The 16,637-nt window shown below is 43.8% G+C and overlaps 1 protein-coding gene across 4 annotated transcripts in view; it reads left to right on the top strand.

Annotated features, from left to right (window-relative positions):
- nectin1b (nectin cell adhesion molecule 1b) overlaps positions 1-16,637 on the top strand; it is a 241,540-nt gene that overhangs the window by 65,349 nt on the left and 159,554 nt on the right. For all 4 annotated transcript variants that reach the window (XM_037776019.1, XM_037776021.1, XM_037776022.1 and 1 more), the window contains exons 2-5: positions 4,437-4,808; positions 7,925-8,227; positions 8,966-9,083; positions 16,217-16,371. In XM_037776019.1, coding sequence (XP_037631947.1) covers positions 4,437-4,808; positions 7,925-8,227; positions 8,966-9,083; positions 16,217-16,371 — 948 coding nt within the window. The remainder of the gene's footprint in view (positions 1-4,436; positions 4,809-7,924; positions 8,228-8,965; positions 9,084-16,216; positions 16,372-16,637) is intronic.

The following is a 16,637-nucleotide window of genomic DNA, read 5'->3' as shown; positions in this document are numbered from 1 at the left end:
TGGAGCTAAGTACAACCAAACGCTGAATAAGACATTTTTAAGGTGACCAAAATGTTGCAGTTAATTTTCATGAACAGAAAACACGCTGTGAAAGGGTTAAAGTTCTAAGATGAAAACACGGACAACTCCCAGACCAGACAGTGTCCTGGTAGCTATCTGACAATCACAAGGTAGCCACGCCCTAAAGCATCCCCTGCTTTATGGTCTATTTGACTCTAAATGGGACCATCATTTACTAAATGAACATCATGCTGTATTGAAGAAGACTTGAAACTAGAGATTGAGACCGTTAACTCATGTTTACAATGTTTACTGAGGTAATAAATCAAGAGAGAAGTAGGCTCATTTCCTCATAAACATCAGACTTCTTTCTGCAACCAGAGGAGTCACCCCCTGCTGGCTATTAAAAAAGAATGTAAGTTTAAGTCACTTCTGCATTGGCTTCACTTCTCAGACCCGGGTGTTGCCTACCTTTGCATTGACGATTGCCCTGCAGGTCTGTGTTTTCCTGGATATTGCCCCACACCCCATAGGAAGCCCATTTGACTGAGGGCTGTTACTTAGTGCAGGACATAGTCCAACGTGCCATATGCAGACAACACAAAGCACATGCTTTTCCTTGCTGCCTGACGGGGCCAGATCTTTTTCACAGTTGAATGTTCTGTGTACAGCTCTGTGCCGCGGCCTTGGGAGCCTCTTGCTATCAGTGCCGGGCCAGACGGTGTAGCAGCTGTTTTAATAGTGCCCCTTATGTCCCCCTTGATCCAAGTCAGCTCACCTGGTGTGAATCAAACCACTCGTTTTTTTTTTTTATATTCTGCCAGCTTGGGTTCACTTTGTTTGTCCTATTGCTTTTTCCTTCCAGAAATAGGGCTCTTCTCTCCACTGGCAACTCTCGAGGCAGAGTCTAGCCTCAGGTGTATTAGAGCGTGAATGCCCCCCGAGGCCCCCAAGTCACCTTATTGTCATTGTTAGAACAAAGCAGCACAAGCGACAATGTTAGCTGCCCTCAAACCTGTAGCACACCTCCCTACATCTCCTTCCTTTTTAGTCTCCTTCTCGTCTTTTCTGCATCTCCACTATCATGTTTTTTCTTCCTCCTCTGTTTCTTCATCACTGGCTCATCCTAACTCTCACAAAATCTACCTTCTTAATGCCTCTTGCGTGTATGTGGCTCAGCTCTTTCTATGGCTTTGCCGCTCCGTGGTTTAGTCTGTAATTACAGCTCTGCTGTGTGCTTAGCCAAGGACTCCTCCAGTCCTTGAGTGAAAGGGGTCCCCGTGGGCGCCCCCCCCGGTCCTTCACGGAGGGGATTTGGGCTCTGCGGCTGTGTAATTATGCCTATTCCTCTGGTTTCCATTTGTACGAGCTGCTGTTTGTTTGGTTCAGCCGGAGTGGGGGAAGACTGGAAAGGAGGAAGGGCAGAGTGAGGAAAGGAGGGAGGGAGGGAGGGAGTGAGGGAGGGAGGGAGGGGCTGCAGCTTTTCACACAGCCAGCCCCTACCTGTATTGTTTTAGCAGTGGAGTGGGCGAGGTCTGGCCAGGTATGAGTTTATACAGCCCTCCTGCACACACACAGCTCACCTCACCTTAAGATTAAACTTTAACTAGTGTTGTCACACAGTAAATTGTGTTTGCAGTTTTATGAAAATAGCACACGATAGCTGCCACGACTGGTAATCTGAGCTGTGATAAAATGGAGTTAAAGCATTGGCCCCCGAGGTGCACAAGGACACAGGTGTTCCTCAAGGTACGGATGACAAGGTTGCCCGTCCTCCCTGTCAAACTGTATTAGCGAATCAATCTGTCATCGTCAAATCCCCCCAAGTTTAAATCTCTATAGAGCAATGTGGTCAGAAGGAAATGAAAGATGATGTGTGCTCAGTAACTTCAAAAAGGTTGTCGCTTTGTTTTTTTTTTATATGATTTGATGTAGGCAGCGGAGGCGGTACTTGAGCCAGAGTATATAACAATGGATAGAAATTGCCTTTCTCTCGTAACACGCCACTTTTCCAGCATAAAGCCATTCAACTCGAGAGTTTGCGCGCCCGCCGCGGAAGATGGAAAGAAAACACATTGTTCATCTTTAATGGTGTTCTAGCCACAGTCTGCGCCAAATATTTCCTCTCTTCGTGCTCGTATTGTGCCCTGGTGTCCTTTCGGCTGACTACCTACAGTTTTTATAAGAGCAGTCGCTGCTTAGACAGTTTGACAGCCGTGCACGCACAACTCCAACCTCCTCTCTGCTTCAGATTCATGTATAGTTGAAGATAGACTCCATCAGATATCGTATTCAGTGGGTGTATACATAAATGGATCTCTCTCTCTCACATTCGTACACATTTTAAAGCCCCCTGTGGAAACTTTATCTCTGAGCACGCCGATTATCCATCATTGTGACGCCGTTACTCAGTGCTAAAGAGCCGTTCCGTTTGTGTGGCATGTGTGTAGGCCCCAGTCCTCCACTTGAGGCCACAACATATTTCCTCTCTGTTTATGACTTTATTCACTGGTGGCTTTATGAGTCCAGTGTGATTAACGGGGGGGGGGGGGATTTTCAGGCTTGTCTTCCTGTGGGTCCCTCGTCTATCCATGGGAGATAATTATAGCTGTGGCTGGTTGTAAATACAGGCCCAGCCAGGGGGTTGTCGGACCAGGAAATGGGACATCATCAGACTTCACCTGGAAAGGGACATAAATCAGAGGATGAGATAAGAGAGAGATGTGTGGAAGACAACAGGATGCTGGAGCCCCGCAGCAGCAGCTCAATGACACATCTGTTCAGATTACAGTCCTTTCAAAGACCAGATCAGGTGTGATTGAACGTTGCAGTTGTTTTTTCTGCAATTAAGATTTAGATTGAAGGAAGGACGAGAGCTGGAAGAAGAGCCGCAACAATTATTTTCAACACTGATTCATCTGTTGATCTATTTTTGCAATTCATCTATTCTTTATTTAGTCCATAAAATAGACCAACAAATATTAATTTCATATATTCAATATTTGGTTTATGATACAAAACAGAGGAAAGCAGCAAATCCTCACTTTTGAGGAGCTGGAAGTTGCAGAGGGTTTGTCATATTTGCTTAGTAAGGAACTTAGAGATGAGTATAAGTGTCAACTAGTAAATTAATTGCCAACTATTTTGATAATCTAATAATCGGTTTGAGTATTTGTTTCAGAAAAAAAGACTAAATTCCAGTTTCTTAAAGGGACAGTGTGTAGGATTTACTGATGAGTAAATGGTAAATGGACTTGCATTATATATTGCCTTTTTTAGTCTTCAGACCACTCAAAGTGCTTTACACTACATGTCAGCATTCACCCATTCACACACACAGTCACACACTGATGGCAGAGGCTGCCATGCAAGGTGCCAACTTTGCCCATCAGGATCTAATCGAAACACTCGCTCACACACTGACGGCAAAGCCCTCGACAAAATTGGGGTTTTGTATCTTGCTCAAAGACACTTAGACTTGTGGACCGGAGGAGCCGGGGATCGAAACCGCCGACCTTACGATCGGTGGGCGACCCGCCCTCTACCTCTGAGCCACAGCCACCCAATTCTTAATCACCCCTGCACTGGATAAAATCAGGCGGGCTGAAAGGGGACAGCTATAATGCCAGGATGTAGACGTGTGATGCATCAAGTAAAAAAGCCGAGGGGCACGAGGAAGAAGGGAGGTTTACACTTGAGTTTCGTAAGAGGTCAGCATATGCATGAAAGACTAAACCACAGGCGAGTTTACAGAAGGTCCGTCCTTGCTAATTGACCTTTTTTTTTACCAAACTCCCCCAGGCTCAGATAGAAGGGGAGAGGGGCATAATTGCTGGCTTTTTTCTATAGATAATGTGTGTGTTCTCGTTGTTTTTGAGTGCTTACACAGGACTCCACATTGTTTCTTTTAATAGGAGCTCCGGGCAGTCATTGAAGTATTTGTGAGTAAAAAGTAATTAAAATTACAATGGGCTAGCTGCTGTGTTGCTGGGTCGGCGGAGGGGGGGGGTAGCAGACGATGACTTGGCTCCAGCTCGCTGCCCTTGTACTCATTCATTAGTGATGCCTTGGTTCTCGCTCAGCCCTTCCATCTCATCAGAAACAGTGCCCTCATGGACAAAGACAGGGTTGTATAGATGTGCCCATTATGTATATAACCCCTCCCCCCAGCTTTTACACACAACCACCACCATGTACTGTACCAACTCTTTAAACTGATATGTAGGGAGCAGCTTCGGTAGCATATGGCGAGTGTGTGGCTGAATCCATGACCGAGTGTTGTGCGTGCATGTACTACCTAGGTGGCTGCATCGACTCCTTGACTTTCAGTGCATGTACTTGCTATTGACTGGAGCGCTTTGCTCGGCTTTGGACACTTGTTAATCGTAATTAAATGTTTTTTTTGTTTTTCTCTCTCTGTCTGTTACTTCTTCTAGCTGGCAGCGGGCAGATGGTAAAGATGGACTCCAGCAAGTCCGGCTTCGTGGGTTCACAAGTGGAGCTAAGCTGCATTTTCATCAACAGCAACCCGCCGGTGAAGATCTCTCAAGTCACCTGGCAGAAACTGCTTAACGGAACCAAGCAGAACGTGGCCATAGCCAACCCGGCCCTGGGCGTGTCCGTCCTGCCGCCCTTCAAGGAGCGGGTCAGCTTCAAGCAGGCGGCGGTTCGCCATCGCACGCCCTCGCTGGAGGACACCACCATCGTGTTCTCTAACCTGCAGCTGTCTGATGAGGCTGCCTACATCTGCGAGTATACCACATTTCCTGCGGGAAACCGGGAGAACATGGTCAACCTCACCGTATTTGGTAAGAACTAATAATCAAATTGGGGATGCACCGATACCGCTTTTTTGCAGACCGAGTACAAGTACTTACATTTGAGTACTCGCCGATACCGAGTACCGATACGAGTACTTCTCTGTGCCAAAAGACCCTCGTTAACAGCCAGCTGGAGGGGGTGAGCGACACACGGCAGGCTGGGGAGTCCCGCATACGAGGCGGTGTGCCGCGACCGGCTCTAGGTTTGGAAAGGCCGGAGAGGGACGGGGACCCCTGCTCCTGGTGCGACTGTCGACCGGGGTGGGCTGCCCCCTAGGGCGGGGCTCGGCCCACGTAAAAGGCGCAAGGGGTCTGCAGCGTTGTCGGCAACCCACCCGACCCGTCTTGAAACACGGACCAAGGAGTCTAGAGGGTGCAAGCAAAACCCCGTGGCGCAATGAAAGTGAGGGCCGGCGCGCGCCAGCTGAGGTGGGATCCCGGCCCAGCGGGCCAACCGGCCCGTCTCGCCCGCACCGTCGGGGAGGTGGAGTGAAAGTAAAGTGGTATCTGTGCCGTTGTATCGGAGCTGTTTTGCGAGTACGAGGACATGAGCACAGTATCGGACCCGATACCTGATACTGGTATTGGTGCATCCCTAAATGAAATGTTATAATTTTAGAGATTATTGATATTTTGTTTTCTGTTTAAAACAGCTGTTATTTGAAAGTTAAAACTGGCTAAACCTTGTATTTTAGTGAAAAACCAAGTCCCCCTTTTTCAGATCTAAATCTTAGTAATATAATCTTTATGGTAATCGTGCAGTTTCTTTTCTTTTTTTATCTAAATCTGATTTTTCTTCCATGGACTCAGCAGTTGCACATGCAGCTCATGTTTTGAATGTTTTTTTGGCTCAAATCTAAATTTCAGCCTTGTGAAATCAGGAAATTTAAAACTTTAAAGGCTTGACTCTTCACAAGTTGGATCAGCATTTTTCAGGAATGTCATTGATGACGTGAGCCCGACACGTGTTGTTGTTTTCAGCTTTGTGACAATGATTTATTCTTTTTCCAAAATCAAATGAGGTTTTAAATTGTATATTTATCTTAAGAAGTTGGAGAAATGAATAGTTGATCCTTCCGTTTGTTTGAAAAATTCAAAATCACCAAATTTGGAGACGCATGTTTTTCACTGGACAGTGAAATAAGAAAATGCATCCACATTCAATGCCACAACCTGATTACTTTGGCACCCAGATGCCCTGGTCAGGAATTGGTCATTTTCAAGCTTCCAGTTGATTTAGAACAAAGTCCATCTTTGTTTGAAATCGTACAGAACAGATTGTGTATGTGTTTCCCTGAATCAAGTATATATCAATATTAGGGCTGTCAAAGTTAACGCCAAAATAAAGTGTTGGCGCAAAATTATTTTTATGCCACTAATTTCTTAAACGAGCGAGTTTTAAAGCTAGAGTGAAAATATTGGTATCATATGAAACTAAAAAAACTAAAGAATCCATTGGTACTAATGAGGTCATACTAGCTTGTCGCGAAGGAGACTGAATAATGTTCCAAACTACATTTTGGCGAGGAAAACATTTTCAGAGGGGACCTGAAAATGGATTCTATGGGTACCCACGAGTCTCCCCTTTACAGACATGCCCACTTTATGATAATCACATACAGGTTGGGGCAAGTTTTTTTATGCTAAATGCAGTACCTGTGAGGGCATTAGACAATATCTGTCATTGTTTTGTGCTGTTAATTGATTTCCAATGATAAATATATATATACATTTGCATAAAGCAAGAATATTTGTCCACTGCCATGTTGATAAGAGTATTAAATACTTGACAAATCTCCCTCAGGGTTCATTTTGAACAGATAAAATTAATTTGCGATTAATCACGGACAATCATGCAATTAATTGCGATTAAATATTTGAATCGATTGACAGCCCTAATCAGTATGTTTCAAGCCAAAAAAACTGTTTTGTTGTAGGGCAAGTCAGAAGGGATGTAAAACCTGTCACCTAAATTTGGTTTCTCTGCGATTTGAGGCAGAAAGAGAACATTTTTTTTCTCACACAGGGTCAAACTGACATCTTCCTTTTCAGTAAAAGGCTGAAAGAAAACACTTTTACAGTTCTGCTCTTCAGTGTTACATCGCCACAGACTTTCTTTGTAAAGTGGGTTGAGTAGCTCTGAAACACCTCAAACCAGGTGCTGTCTCTCTGTTTGCTGCTATAATCACGTTGTTTACAGTCCAAACTCCCAGTCTGGGATTGGTAAACGGCACCGCCGACCGTCACGTCACGGCTGAGTCATTCCATCGAGGGCCTTGTTGTGTACACAATGTTCAGCGTTGAGGGGGTGACGTGTCGTTTTCAGCCTCACGCTGGCCTTTGTGGTTTTTAAAAAATAGGAAACCGCTGCAGAGAGCAGTCAATAAAAAATGGCAGGTGAGACGGAAATCAATAAGACCACTTCAGAGTGTGTAATTTGGCTTGAATAATCTCATCTTGTGGGGGGGAAAGAAAAGGAGCGCCTAGTTTATTTTGGCAAGAGGCAGCTTTGAAAAGGTTGGGCGCTGACTCTGATTAGACATCTAATTAGAAATTAAGTGTTGGCGTGTTTTCCATTAGGTCCCAGTAAAAGAAAAAAGGCACTTGGCTTAAGTAGTCCCCGTTGCCAGAGATTCTTGTCAGCTCTGAGTCCCCTATTTTGTGTCACTGAGCCTCCCAGGTCTTTTTAGGCTTCTGCAGCTCAGCGAACGTTAGGAACCTGTGTGCAGATAACCGACCGGCAGCGTTCAAAGAGGCCTCTTCACGGCGTATCTCTTTCAGTCGCGCATTCGCTCAAGCTCAAGCCTGCCTTTTGATGTACTGAGAGTAGATTGCTAATTGGCAACTCGCAAAGTATTCAAATTGGATGACTGTGCATTTGGGTAGGCAAGAGGGTTCTACATCTGTGAGAGCTTTGACAACTGCTTTGGCTTTAAGGAAGGAAAGATTGGAGCTACAACACTGTTTTCATCTCTCATCCCTGGAGTTACTTTGACTAGCTGATTGTAGGTGAGGTAGACAAAATTAGACACCGTAGTTATATGGAAAATCTCTGTTTAATGAGCTTTAAGTAATTTCATTGCTTCATCGTCTCTCCTCCACAGCTCGGCCTATGACACGCATGACCTTGACAACGCCCACGATCGTGGCCAGGGCCACAAAACGCAAGATGACCGTCGCCACTTGCGTGTCAGCCAATGGGAAGCCCCCAAGCGTGATCAAGTGGGACACCAGGTTGAAGGGAGGCGAGGCCACTTTCCAGGAGACTCGCAACCAAAACGGGACGGTGACGGTACGGAGCAACTACGTGGTGGTGCCGAGCCGCGAGACCCACAAGCAGAAGCTCACGTGCATCGTGACGTACCAGAAGGAAAGGATCACAGACAGCGTGGTGCTCAACGTGCAATGTAAGAATCTGCTCTATTAAAGCTACTGTTGTTTTTTTTTTTACAGATTTTAACAAACAAACTAAAAAAGTATTTTTCCTTTTAAATGAGCAGGTTGTGTTGAACTTATTTTCACCAGGATTTCATGTTCTCATGCTTGATGTTTTTGTTCCCTGCTAGAGTAAACTGATCACCATAGTTTACAGTAAACAAGGTCCTTTTGCAAACACAGCTCAGAAACCTCTCTGCTTGTACAAAGTTAAGAGAAAAAGCAAATGAGCTGCTGAGTATGCACCAGACTCTCACTGAGAAAATACTATTAAAATAATAAATGATGATATACTATAATATGACTTTATTAGGACTTTGTATGGCATGCTATACTATGATTTTATTAGGACGTTTTTATTGCATATACTGTGACTTTTTTAGTACTTTTTATGACATACCATACTATGAATTTTTTTAGGACTTTTTATGACATACCATACTATGACTTTTCTTTAGGACTTTTTTTATTGCATGCTATACAATGACTTTTTTAGGACTTTTTATGGCATACTATACTTATTAACAGTATTTACCGTATAATACAGTAATGTTAAAAAGTAATAAAGTGTTAAAAGTGTGGGAAAATTGTTCAAACGTTTTTAGCAATAGTGAAGCTGCTTCAACAGAGGTATACGGTACAGTGATACAACAGTGTTTTTGGATTACGTTGTGAAGGAATGAACTGACTTCGTTGTGCCTCCCTTGCAGACGAACCTCAGGTGAAGATCGAGGGCTTTGATGGAAACTGGTACATGAACCGTCAGAATGTCCAGCTGACCTGCAGGGCTGATGCTAACCCCCCTGTCACGATCTACCAGTGGAAACTGTGAGTCTGACTAAACCCTAACAAAACCCCTTAAGGCTCAGTAGACAAGACAGCATTGCTACGTGTTGTTTCTCTCACGTTAGGTTTCTGACTGATAAAAAAAGTGTTTTTGTGGATGGCTTACTAAAGCACAGAAAAGCAATTTTATAGAATAGAAACTGCTCTTTTCCAGCATTTGTTTCAAGGCATATATATATATACACGGAAGTAATCTTCAAAGATAAAAACACACCAGCTCCCTTCATCCTCTCCAGAAATGTGTCTCCGTTTATTTGTTTGTTTATAAAACGTGTAATGAAGATAAGACTTGGACCCGAGGCAGAGCACAATGGTCCTATTACTGCTGCAACACACACCCCTATCTGCCTGATGGTCACAGATACTGGGAGATAAATGCAAACAGAAACACGCTTTGCTTTTGCTTTTGGGGTTTCGCTTTGAAGTCTGAGGACCGGCATGCAGGTAGAGGGGGGGTAAGAAAGCGTCATTGTTAGTGCTGTTGTGTTCTCTGGAGGGCACAGGAGGCAGCGGTTTGTCTCCCGACGCACAGAGGAGAGGGCTGAAACTGAAAGCCGGAGTAGGAGCTGTGGATTAGGCCGGCATACCGCGGGGCTGACATCAGTGTTTTTCTGCCTCGGAGACTAACACTGCAAATACATGAGCAAGAAGAGATACAAACATGTTTTCAAGGCCTCGGGGAATCGCCAAATAACCTCGGGTTTGATCTGCTTTGAGTAATTGCGTGGAAGTTGGTCTTGCGGAAATGATGTAGTTTAAACATATAAGCGCAGAGACATGGAAGGACTAGAATGCAGAATTGTTTGCTGTAATTTGCACTGATCAAACTGATGTCGGATGCAAAATAAAATTGAAAAAAACAAAGTTGGTGCAGCTGTTTTGAATATAAATCAACTTTTTTGTGAGCGTATCGCTGTTTTTAAATGAAAGCATTATACGGTAAAATTGAGAGATAAATGTGGCAATTTGTCGTGTAATTGCTCGGTGAAGGCTGGGTTGAGAAATATGTCACCGGACTTGAGTGGATGTGGATTAATAGACCATTGTGCCCTCATTGTATCTACTCTACGGGCCACTGTTGTATTTTAATGAGGCACGGGGAGTTTTTTCCTTTTTTTATGCATAGATTCAGCTCGCAGGGCAGAAACACTGATATACACACACAGAGGCAAAGGAAGACGACAAGATAGAGAAGATTTGACCTGCTTGTGTTTTCTTTTTTTTTTTAGTTTTTTTTATCAGAGGCAAAGTGAGATTTAGGGAGATAGGGAGAGAAGAGGAGGAGGAGGGTGAAGAGATGTGATCTAGAAAGACGAGGGCACTGTGCTGACAGATAGGAGGGGACGGCTATTGCTGCACTGAAAATGAGATGCCAAATCTGTTGTGAAGGTTCCCCTGGGCTCCACTGTGGAGGTCAGCACAAGGCTGTGACGGAAGGATCCGGAACAGGCCGGCAGGATTGCATCACAGTTAAACACAAACACACACAGGAGAAGTGTACCTAAATCCAATAAATATTAAAGGGGCTGTATGTAAGATTTTACTCGTATAAACCTTCTTTTGATTGTTTTTTATTGTGTGTGAACAGGTTGTAACCTAACTTAAAAAATGAGACCTTCCGCGACTTTCTGGGTTCCCTCCAAGACTACACGTATGACCACAACCAATCGTGGCACGTCGTATTCCACGATCGTGCGTGAGTTCAGACGGCATTGGGGAGGCGGTTGATGAAGTGCTTCCGCTATTTCTCGCCAACATTTGTCTTTTTTGACTCTGTCATGGTAATCCCTTGACGAAACGTTAAATAGGCAGTAGGGGGGTACAGTTGCCACAACTCAATGAATTGTTCGTCAGTTTGGTTGTCCCACCTGACAGCAGCAAACTCTGCATCCCTCCTCCTTTTCTCCATGTTTGTTTATTACCAAGTGACCTGACTGCGAATGCGTGCTGAAGAGAGTACCTGATTGGTCAGTGCAAAGGAACACGTCGTTGGAGATGTCACACTAGGCGTGTCAAGACGAAAAATTCTGACAGGCTAGACTTTTCCTCGGGGTGTTTTGGGGCGTCCCAGACGTGGCGTCGGTTGTCGTGTACTATGACACGCTCAACGAGATAAGAGGATCAATTTTCGCACACGACACTCATTTATCGTTCCCGATCCCCTACGACGGCCGTGTCGGGCTATAATCGGGCTGATATTGTGTAGTCTCGGCATTAGCCGTAGATAACATTTGATTAGAACTGGAGTCCATTAACGCCAACAAACGACCAGCCCCCCACCACAACTCAGACTCCAACACAAACTCCACGGAAGCACAAAAAGGTTATACTGTATCTAGTGAAGCCCGTCTTGCAAAACAGGAATATGACCGACGTCGGGGGGGGGAAACTAGGATCAACATCGGCCGCGCCTTCGCTTCATGGATGGACCTTCGTTCGGTTTTGGGTATCAAAAACAGACCCTGAGCTGTCAAAATTCCTATTGGACAGATAAGCTCACATTACTGCCGTGTGATCAATGCTTGCTCGCGTCTAAGTAGTGCGAGCACAAGCGAGAGCAACAGGACGCTGGCTTGTTGTTGACTCAACGGGCACAGGTTACATTTCTGTTTCTTACATAGAGCCCCTTTAATATCTCTGATACATTGTTTCTATAGACAATCTATTGATTATCTTATTCAATGAGATCATACGTTTGTATTGGTTTTTTTTCGAATTAATTTGGTTTATTGGAGCAGCTATCTGCATTCACACTTTTCACACTTTTCCTCCGTTTCCCTGCATTGTGTGGAGTGTGCACAAAGCCTTGGCGTACACTACTACAATCCTTGAAAACTATTTTTCTTGGAGCACAATGCCGGAGCTATTTCACAAATAAATGGGTTAATGGGGAGCTGCGCTGAATTAACAGACTCGACTAAAAAGAGGACACTCCCTATTTGAACTTTATTGTTTGTTTTTGAGATGTTTGTTTGTAGGGCATTCTTCACTCGCCGTGCTCATTTGCTGAGTCTGTCAGTCTGTTTTAAGTGTAGTCTTCAGTGGGCACAACAAAGATACTATGTGGGGGAAGAAGAGTTGTTTATGATCACAAATAACTCAATTACTTGTGTGCTAAGATTTCAGACTTAGCTTTTTTTTTTTTTCTCTCTTTCCCTGAAAAGCAATTTTCCAACATCCTCTCCCTTCACGATTCTTTAAATAAGAAAGCAGTAGTATGGTTATCGCTGCATTTTGCAGTGTGATCACCTCAAACTCCACTCTGATTAGCTAGCACACTTATCTCTACTGTGAAAATATGATTCTATTATTCATGTCGATTAAAGGCCACCGTAAGGGAGCTGTTGGTTCAATTCACCAACAGATAGCCTAATGCACCTTTTAAATTAGATTTAAGTCAGTTTTATGGCCCCTTTTATTTAACATAAGCAGTTAGTAAATATTGCATATGTTGTCTGCGGCTCCTCAAAGACAATGAAGCCTCACACTAAACATGAAAACACTTTCAACAGATGGATGTGTGATTAAAGACTCTGTCCTTTAATGCTACTTATTTTGAAGTCCAGAAATCAGTGTCAGTTTCTCCTTTTAATGATTATTTGAATCTCTTTTAATCAGTTGCCTGTCGCCAATGTAAATTGTCTTATTAGACCCGATTATGAATAACAATAACTAGGGCGGTCAATGTTAATGCGATTCTAATGCCACTAATTTCTTTAACACATTTACGCAATCAATTTTTCAGAGGTTGTAGCGGGCTCAGGAACCCATCGGTACCAACCATATCATACTAGCTTGTCAGGAAGGAGGCTAAATAATGCTCAAAACTTGCGCTAAATTTTAGCGCGGAAAAACTGGCATGGCCATTCTCAAAGGGGTCCCTTGACCTCTGACCTCCAGATATGTGAATGTAAATGGGTTCTATGGGTACCCGCGAGTCTCCCCTTTACAGACATGCCCACTTTATGATAATCACATGCAGTTTGGGGCAAGTCATAGTCAAGTCAGCACACTGACACACTGACAGCTGTTGTTGTCTGTTGGGCTGCAGTTTGCCATGTTATGATTGGAGCATATTATTTATGCTAAATGCAGTACCTGTGAGGGTTTCTGGACAATATTTTCATTGTTTTGGTTGTTAATTGATTTCCAATAATACATATATACTGTACATACTTTTGCATAAAGCAGCATATTTGCCCACTCCCATGTTGATAAGATTATTAAATACTTGACAAATCTCCCTTTAAGGTACATTTTGATCAGATAAAAATGTGCAATTAATTTGTGATTAATCGCGATTAACTATGGACAATCATGCATTTTATGGCGATTCAATATCTTAATAGATTGACAGCCCTTACAATAAAATTTTTGCATTCAGGCCTTTAAGCATGTACCGTCTGTTTTTTATGCATTCAAGTTTAAAGCCGCCTCCACGCCATCGTGCAGTTTATAATGGGGATGGCTGGTTGATGGATATAGTGTCCTTGAGTCCCCCCGCCCAGCCCCTCGTCCGTACACACACACGTCACACACATGCATGCACACGAGCAGGGCCGGCCAGTCATCAAAGAATCTGCATCCCTCTCAAGCTGTTTGTTAGCCTTTCATTTTCGCTGCCCCTCAGGCTCCACACACACATTCAGATGTCTCATACAAATGCTCAGGATCTGTGGTGAATCACAGTTCGCCAGCCTTTCATTTCTGCAGCAAATCAATTGGGCTTTGCAGAACTCAGCATTTGATAGAGGCTCACAAGGTAACTGATTATTGAATCGTGACATACTGTATTGAGGGTTGTTTGCAGCTCCATTGCAAAAGCATTGCCAAGGCGGCAGATGAAAACCAGCTCGACCGTAGCTCTTTCTATTACTTTTGTTCTGAACTATGGACACTTTATTGATATGAAAAAAAAAACCTCTATGCTTTTTACACTGAAAACGTTCCCCCATAATATGAATTTAACCACACATGGATCAAATGTTTCCATTTGACATTTTATGATGGATTAATTAACATATAGCTTGTGACAGTATCTTCCCCCTCTGACACTGGAGAGCCTTGTTGAAAGCCTGTTTAGTGCAGCTCAAGTGCTTGATGTGTGGCCATTGTTAGTGTGAGACCTAATGATGCCTTTCTGTACAGGGCTCAACAATAAGAATTGCCCAATAGAGTGCTACAGGAATGAGTCCTAAAACCCTGGCATGAGTTAGCCTTTTAGCACTTCCGGTTCCCTCATCTGGAAGTCGATGAGTTTTTAGTTAGATGCCTGAAATAAGGTCTGTGGTTAACACAAGCTGAAGAGATTTTAACATTTTGTTCTACGATATAAAATATGTCAGTAAATACCCCACTCGTGAATATCGAAGCTTTTGCGTGTCTTAAAAAATAGCCGTTGCTAACAAGTGGCTAAATGAGACTACTAAACGTCATCACGCCGATTCGTCCGACTTTACAGCCTCGTTGTGTATACTTGCGCTAAAGTTAGCTTTTTACTTCTTGCGGTTGCATTCATGCTTCAAAAATCATAAAAGTGGTGTTCATTTGTGAAGATTATCTTGCTGAACTAAACATGTAAGTATCACAAACGTTTGTTTGCCACAGATCTTATTTTCTTCAATAATCCCAATGGAAAAATCCCATTGGCTTTTTGTCAAGGAAACCCTTGCGATTCCAACTTCTTGGTTGGCCTACAAAAATACTTCATCCCTGGAGCACTCTACTGCTCTATTAACTTTGGTCTTTGTTGTTATTTGATAACCGTTAATAAAACCATTTGTATAAGGGTAAGTCAAAATTTACTCTGGGCAAGCAGATTTCTTTTTTTTAAATTTTATTTTCTTTTATCATCAACAATATAACATTGCAATCCATTTATTGTGAAATAAAAATACAGAAGTGTCCACGTCATCCATTTTTAGAGAATCAGTTACGGCAGAGTACATAGTTTTAGGGTTTTCATATGTGTAGCAAATGGTTGCAATGCCTTCTAAAAAGTACCTCTAGAGCCACCCAAAGTACGCTTTATTTCCTCCATGTGTAAAAACCTCATAAGTACTGCAGCCCGCTGGACATGGGTGGCAATTTCTGACCCATACAATAGCATTGAACCCTGCTGTAATGTCATTTTGTTTTTCTCTGGCTGTAACAAATGGAGCATTACATTGTTTTTAATGTTCTCGCACACCAGCAGATTTCAGAGTGACAGAGAGCAAGGTCAGGAGTGAAAGAGGGAGGTCTTTGCAGCATCCGTATTGTTTAAAGAAACCAATGTCACCCACACCCAGCAGCTCAACACGCTCAAGCCACACCAGCGTGCTATTTAATATTATCACAGTTTGTAGCTCCACTTACTCTAGATCCATTCAGAGCAGCTGATGAAGCTGATCGAGGGGAAGTCAACAGGAAACGGCTAATTGTCACGATATTTGATACCTTTTTTCCAGCCTCCGGGCTCTATAAAAGGTTGTCCAGATAATAGAATGGATGCTCTGCGTGCTCACGATCTGTGACCTCAAAGTGTGCTGACCTGATCAAAGGACACGAGCATGTCTGAACGCGGTAGAGAGATACAGCGGACCATGAAGACAAACACCTCAGGCAGGAGAAACGGGCTCCAGTTCTCATTGACAGCCCAGCAGTTGGTAGATTCTGCATTTATCGCTTGATCAGCTGCCTCTCTTGACAGCTCCCCTGAGCTTTGAGTCCAGCCATGTTAGCCGCGCCGTAGTTGAGGGAAGAAGCCCCCTTTCCACCGCCCCCGCCCCTCCTCCTACCGCTGTCTGTTTTGTATTCCACATGCCAAAAGAAAACAGCCTGTGTCCTCAGGCATCCGCTATGTCTTACCTGTTTGGACCTGCTGGGATTCCCTGTCCTCATAATTTTGTTTGGACTTGATGGATGATGGCTGAAATATAGCCCTGTCAAATATTTCTGGTATTTATCTCACCCTCGCACACACACATTCAGGTTTGTTTGGCACTAGAGACTGTATTTTTCATGCGCCCTGAATTGCTTTGCTGCTCCTGGGAGAGTTTTTTTTTTTTTTTCCTACAGTGGTCTGGTGTAATTCTGCCTTTTTATTGCCTCTCTCTCTCTCTCTATCACCACAGCTTAAACGGCTCCCTGGCAACTGATAAGGTGGAGATCAAGAACAACACTCTGTTCTTCAAGGGACCGGTGACCTACGAACTGACCGGCACGTATGTGTGTGACGCGACCAACAGCATCGGGACTCGCACTGGCATCGTGGATGTCAACATCACAGGTAGGTTTGAAAAAAAAGGCGGTCGCTTCCGTTCTCTATCTCTTTGGTATCTCTGGCATGGCTTGCATCAATACAGGACCCCTCATCTCCGCTAAAAAAACATAGTCCCCCAGAACGCACATAAACATGAATACCAATACACACACATATAGACCAGCTGATTGTAGCACATTGCCCGTGTGTTTCTCAGTGCTGTTCTCCACCTGCCTTGGCTGTGCGGCTCCCTGCTGGCAGGTTAGATGAGAGAAAAAAAGAAGTTTGTGTAT

The sequence above is a fragment of the Sebastes umbrosus genome, chromosome 7 (assembly GCF_015220745.1).
Source record: "Sebastes umbrosus isolate fSebUmb1 chromosome 7, fSebUmb1.pri, whole genome shotgun sequence".
NCBI classification, from domain to species: domain Eukaryota; kingdom Metazoa; phylum Chordata; class Actinopteri; order Perciformes; family Sebastidae; genus Sebastes; species Sebastes umbrosus.
Note: the sequence above shows the minus strand (reverse complement) of the source record. Positions and strands in the feature narration are given on the sequence as shown.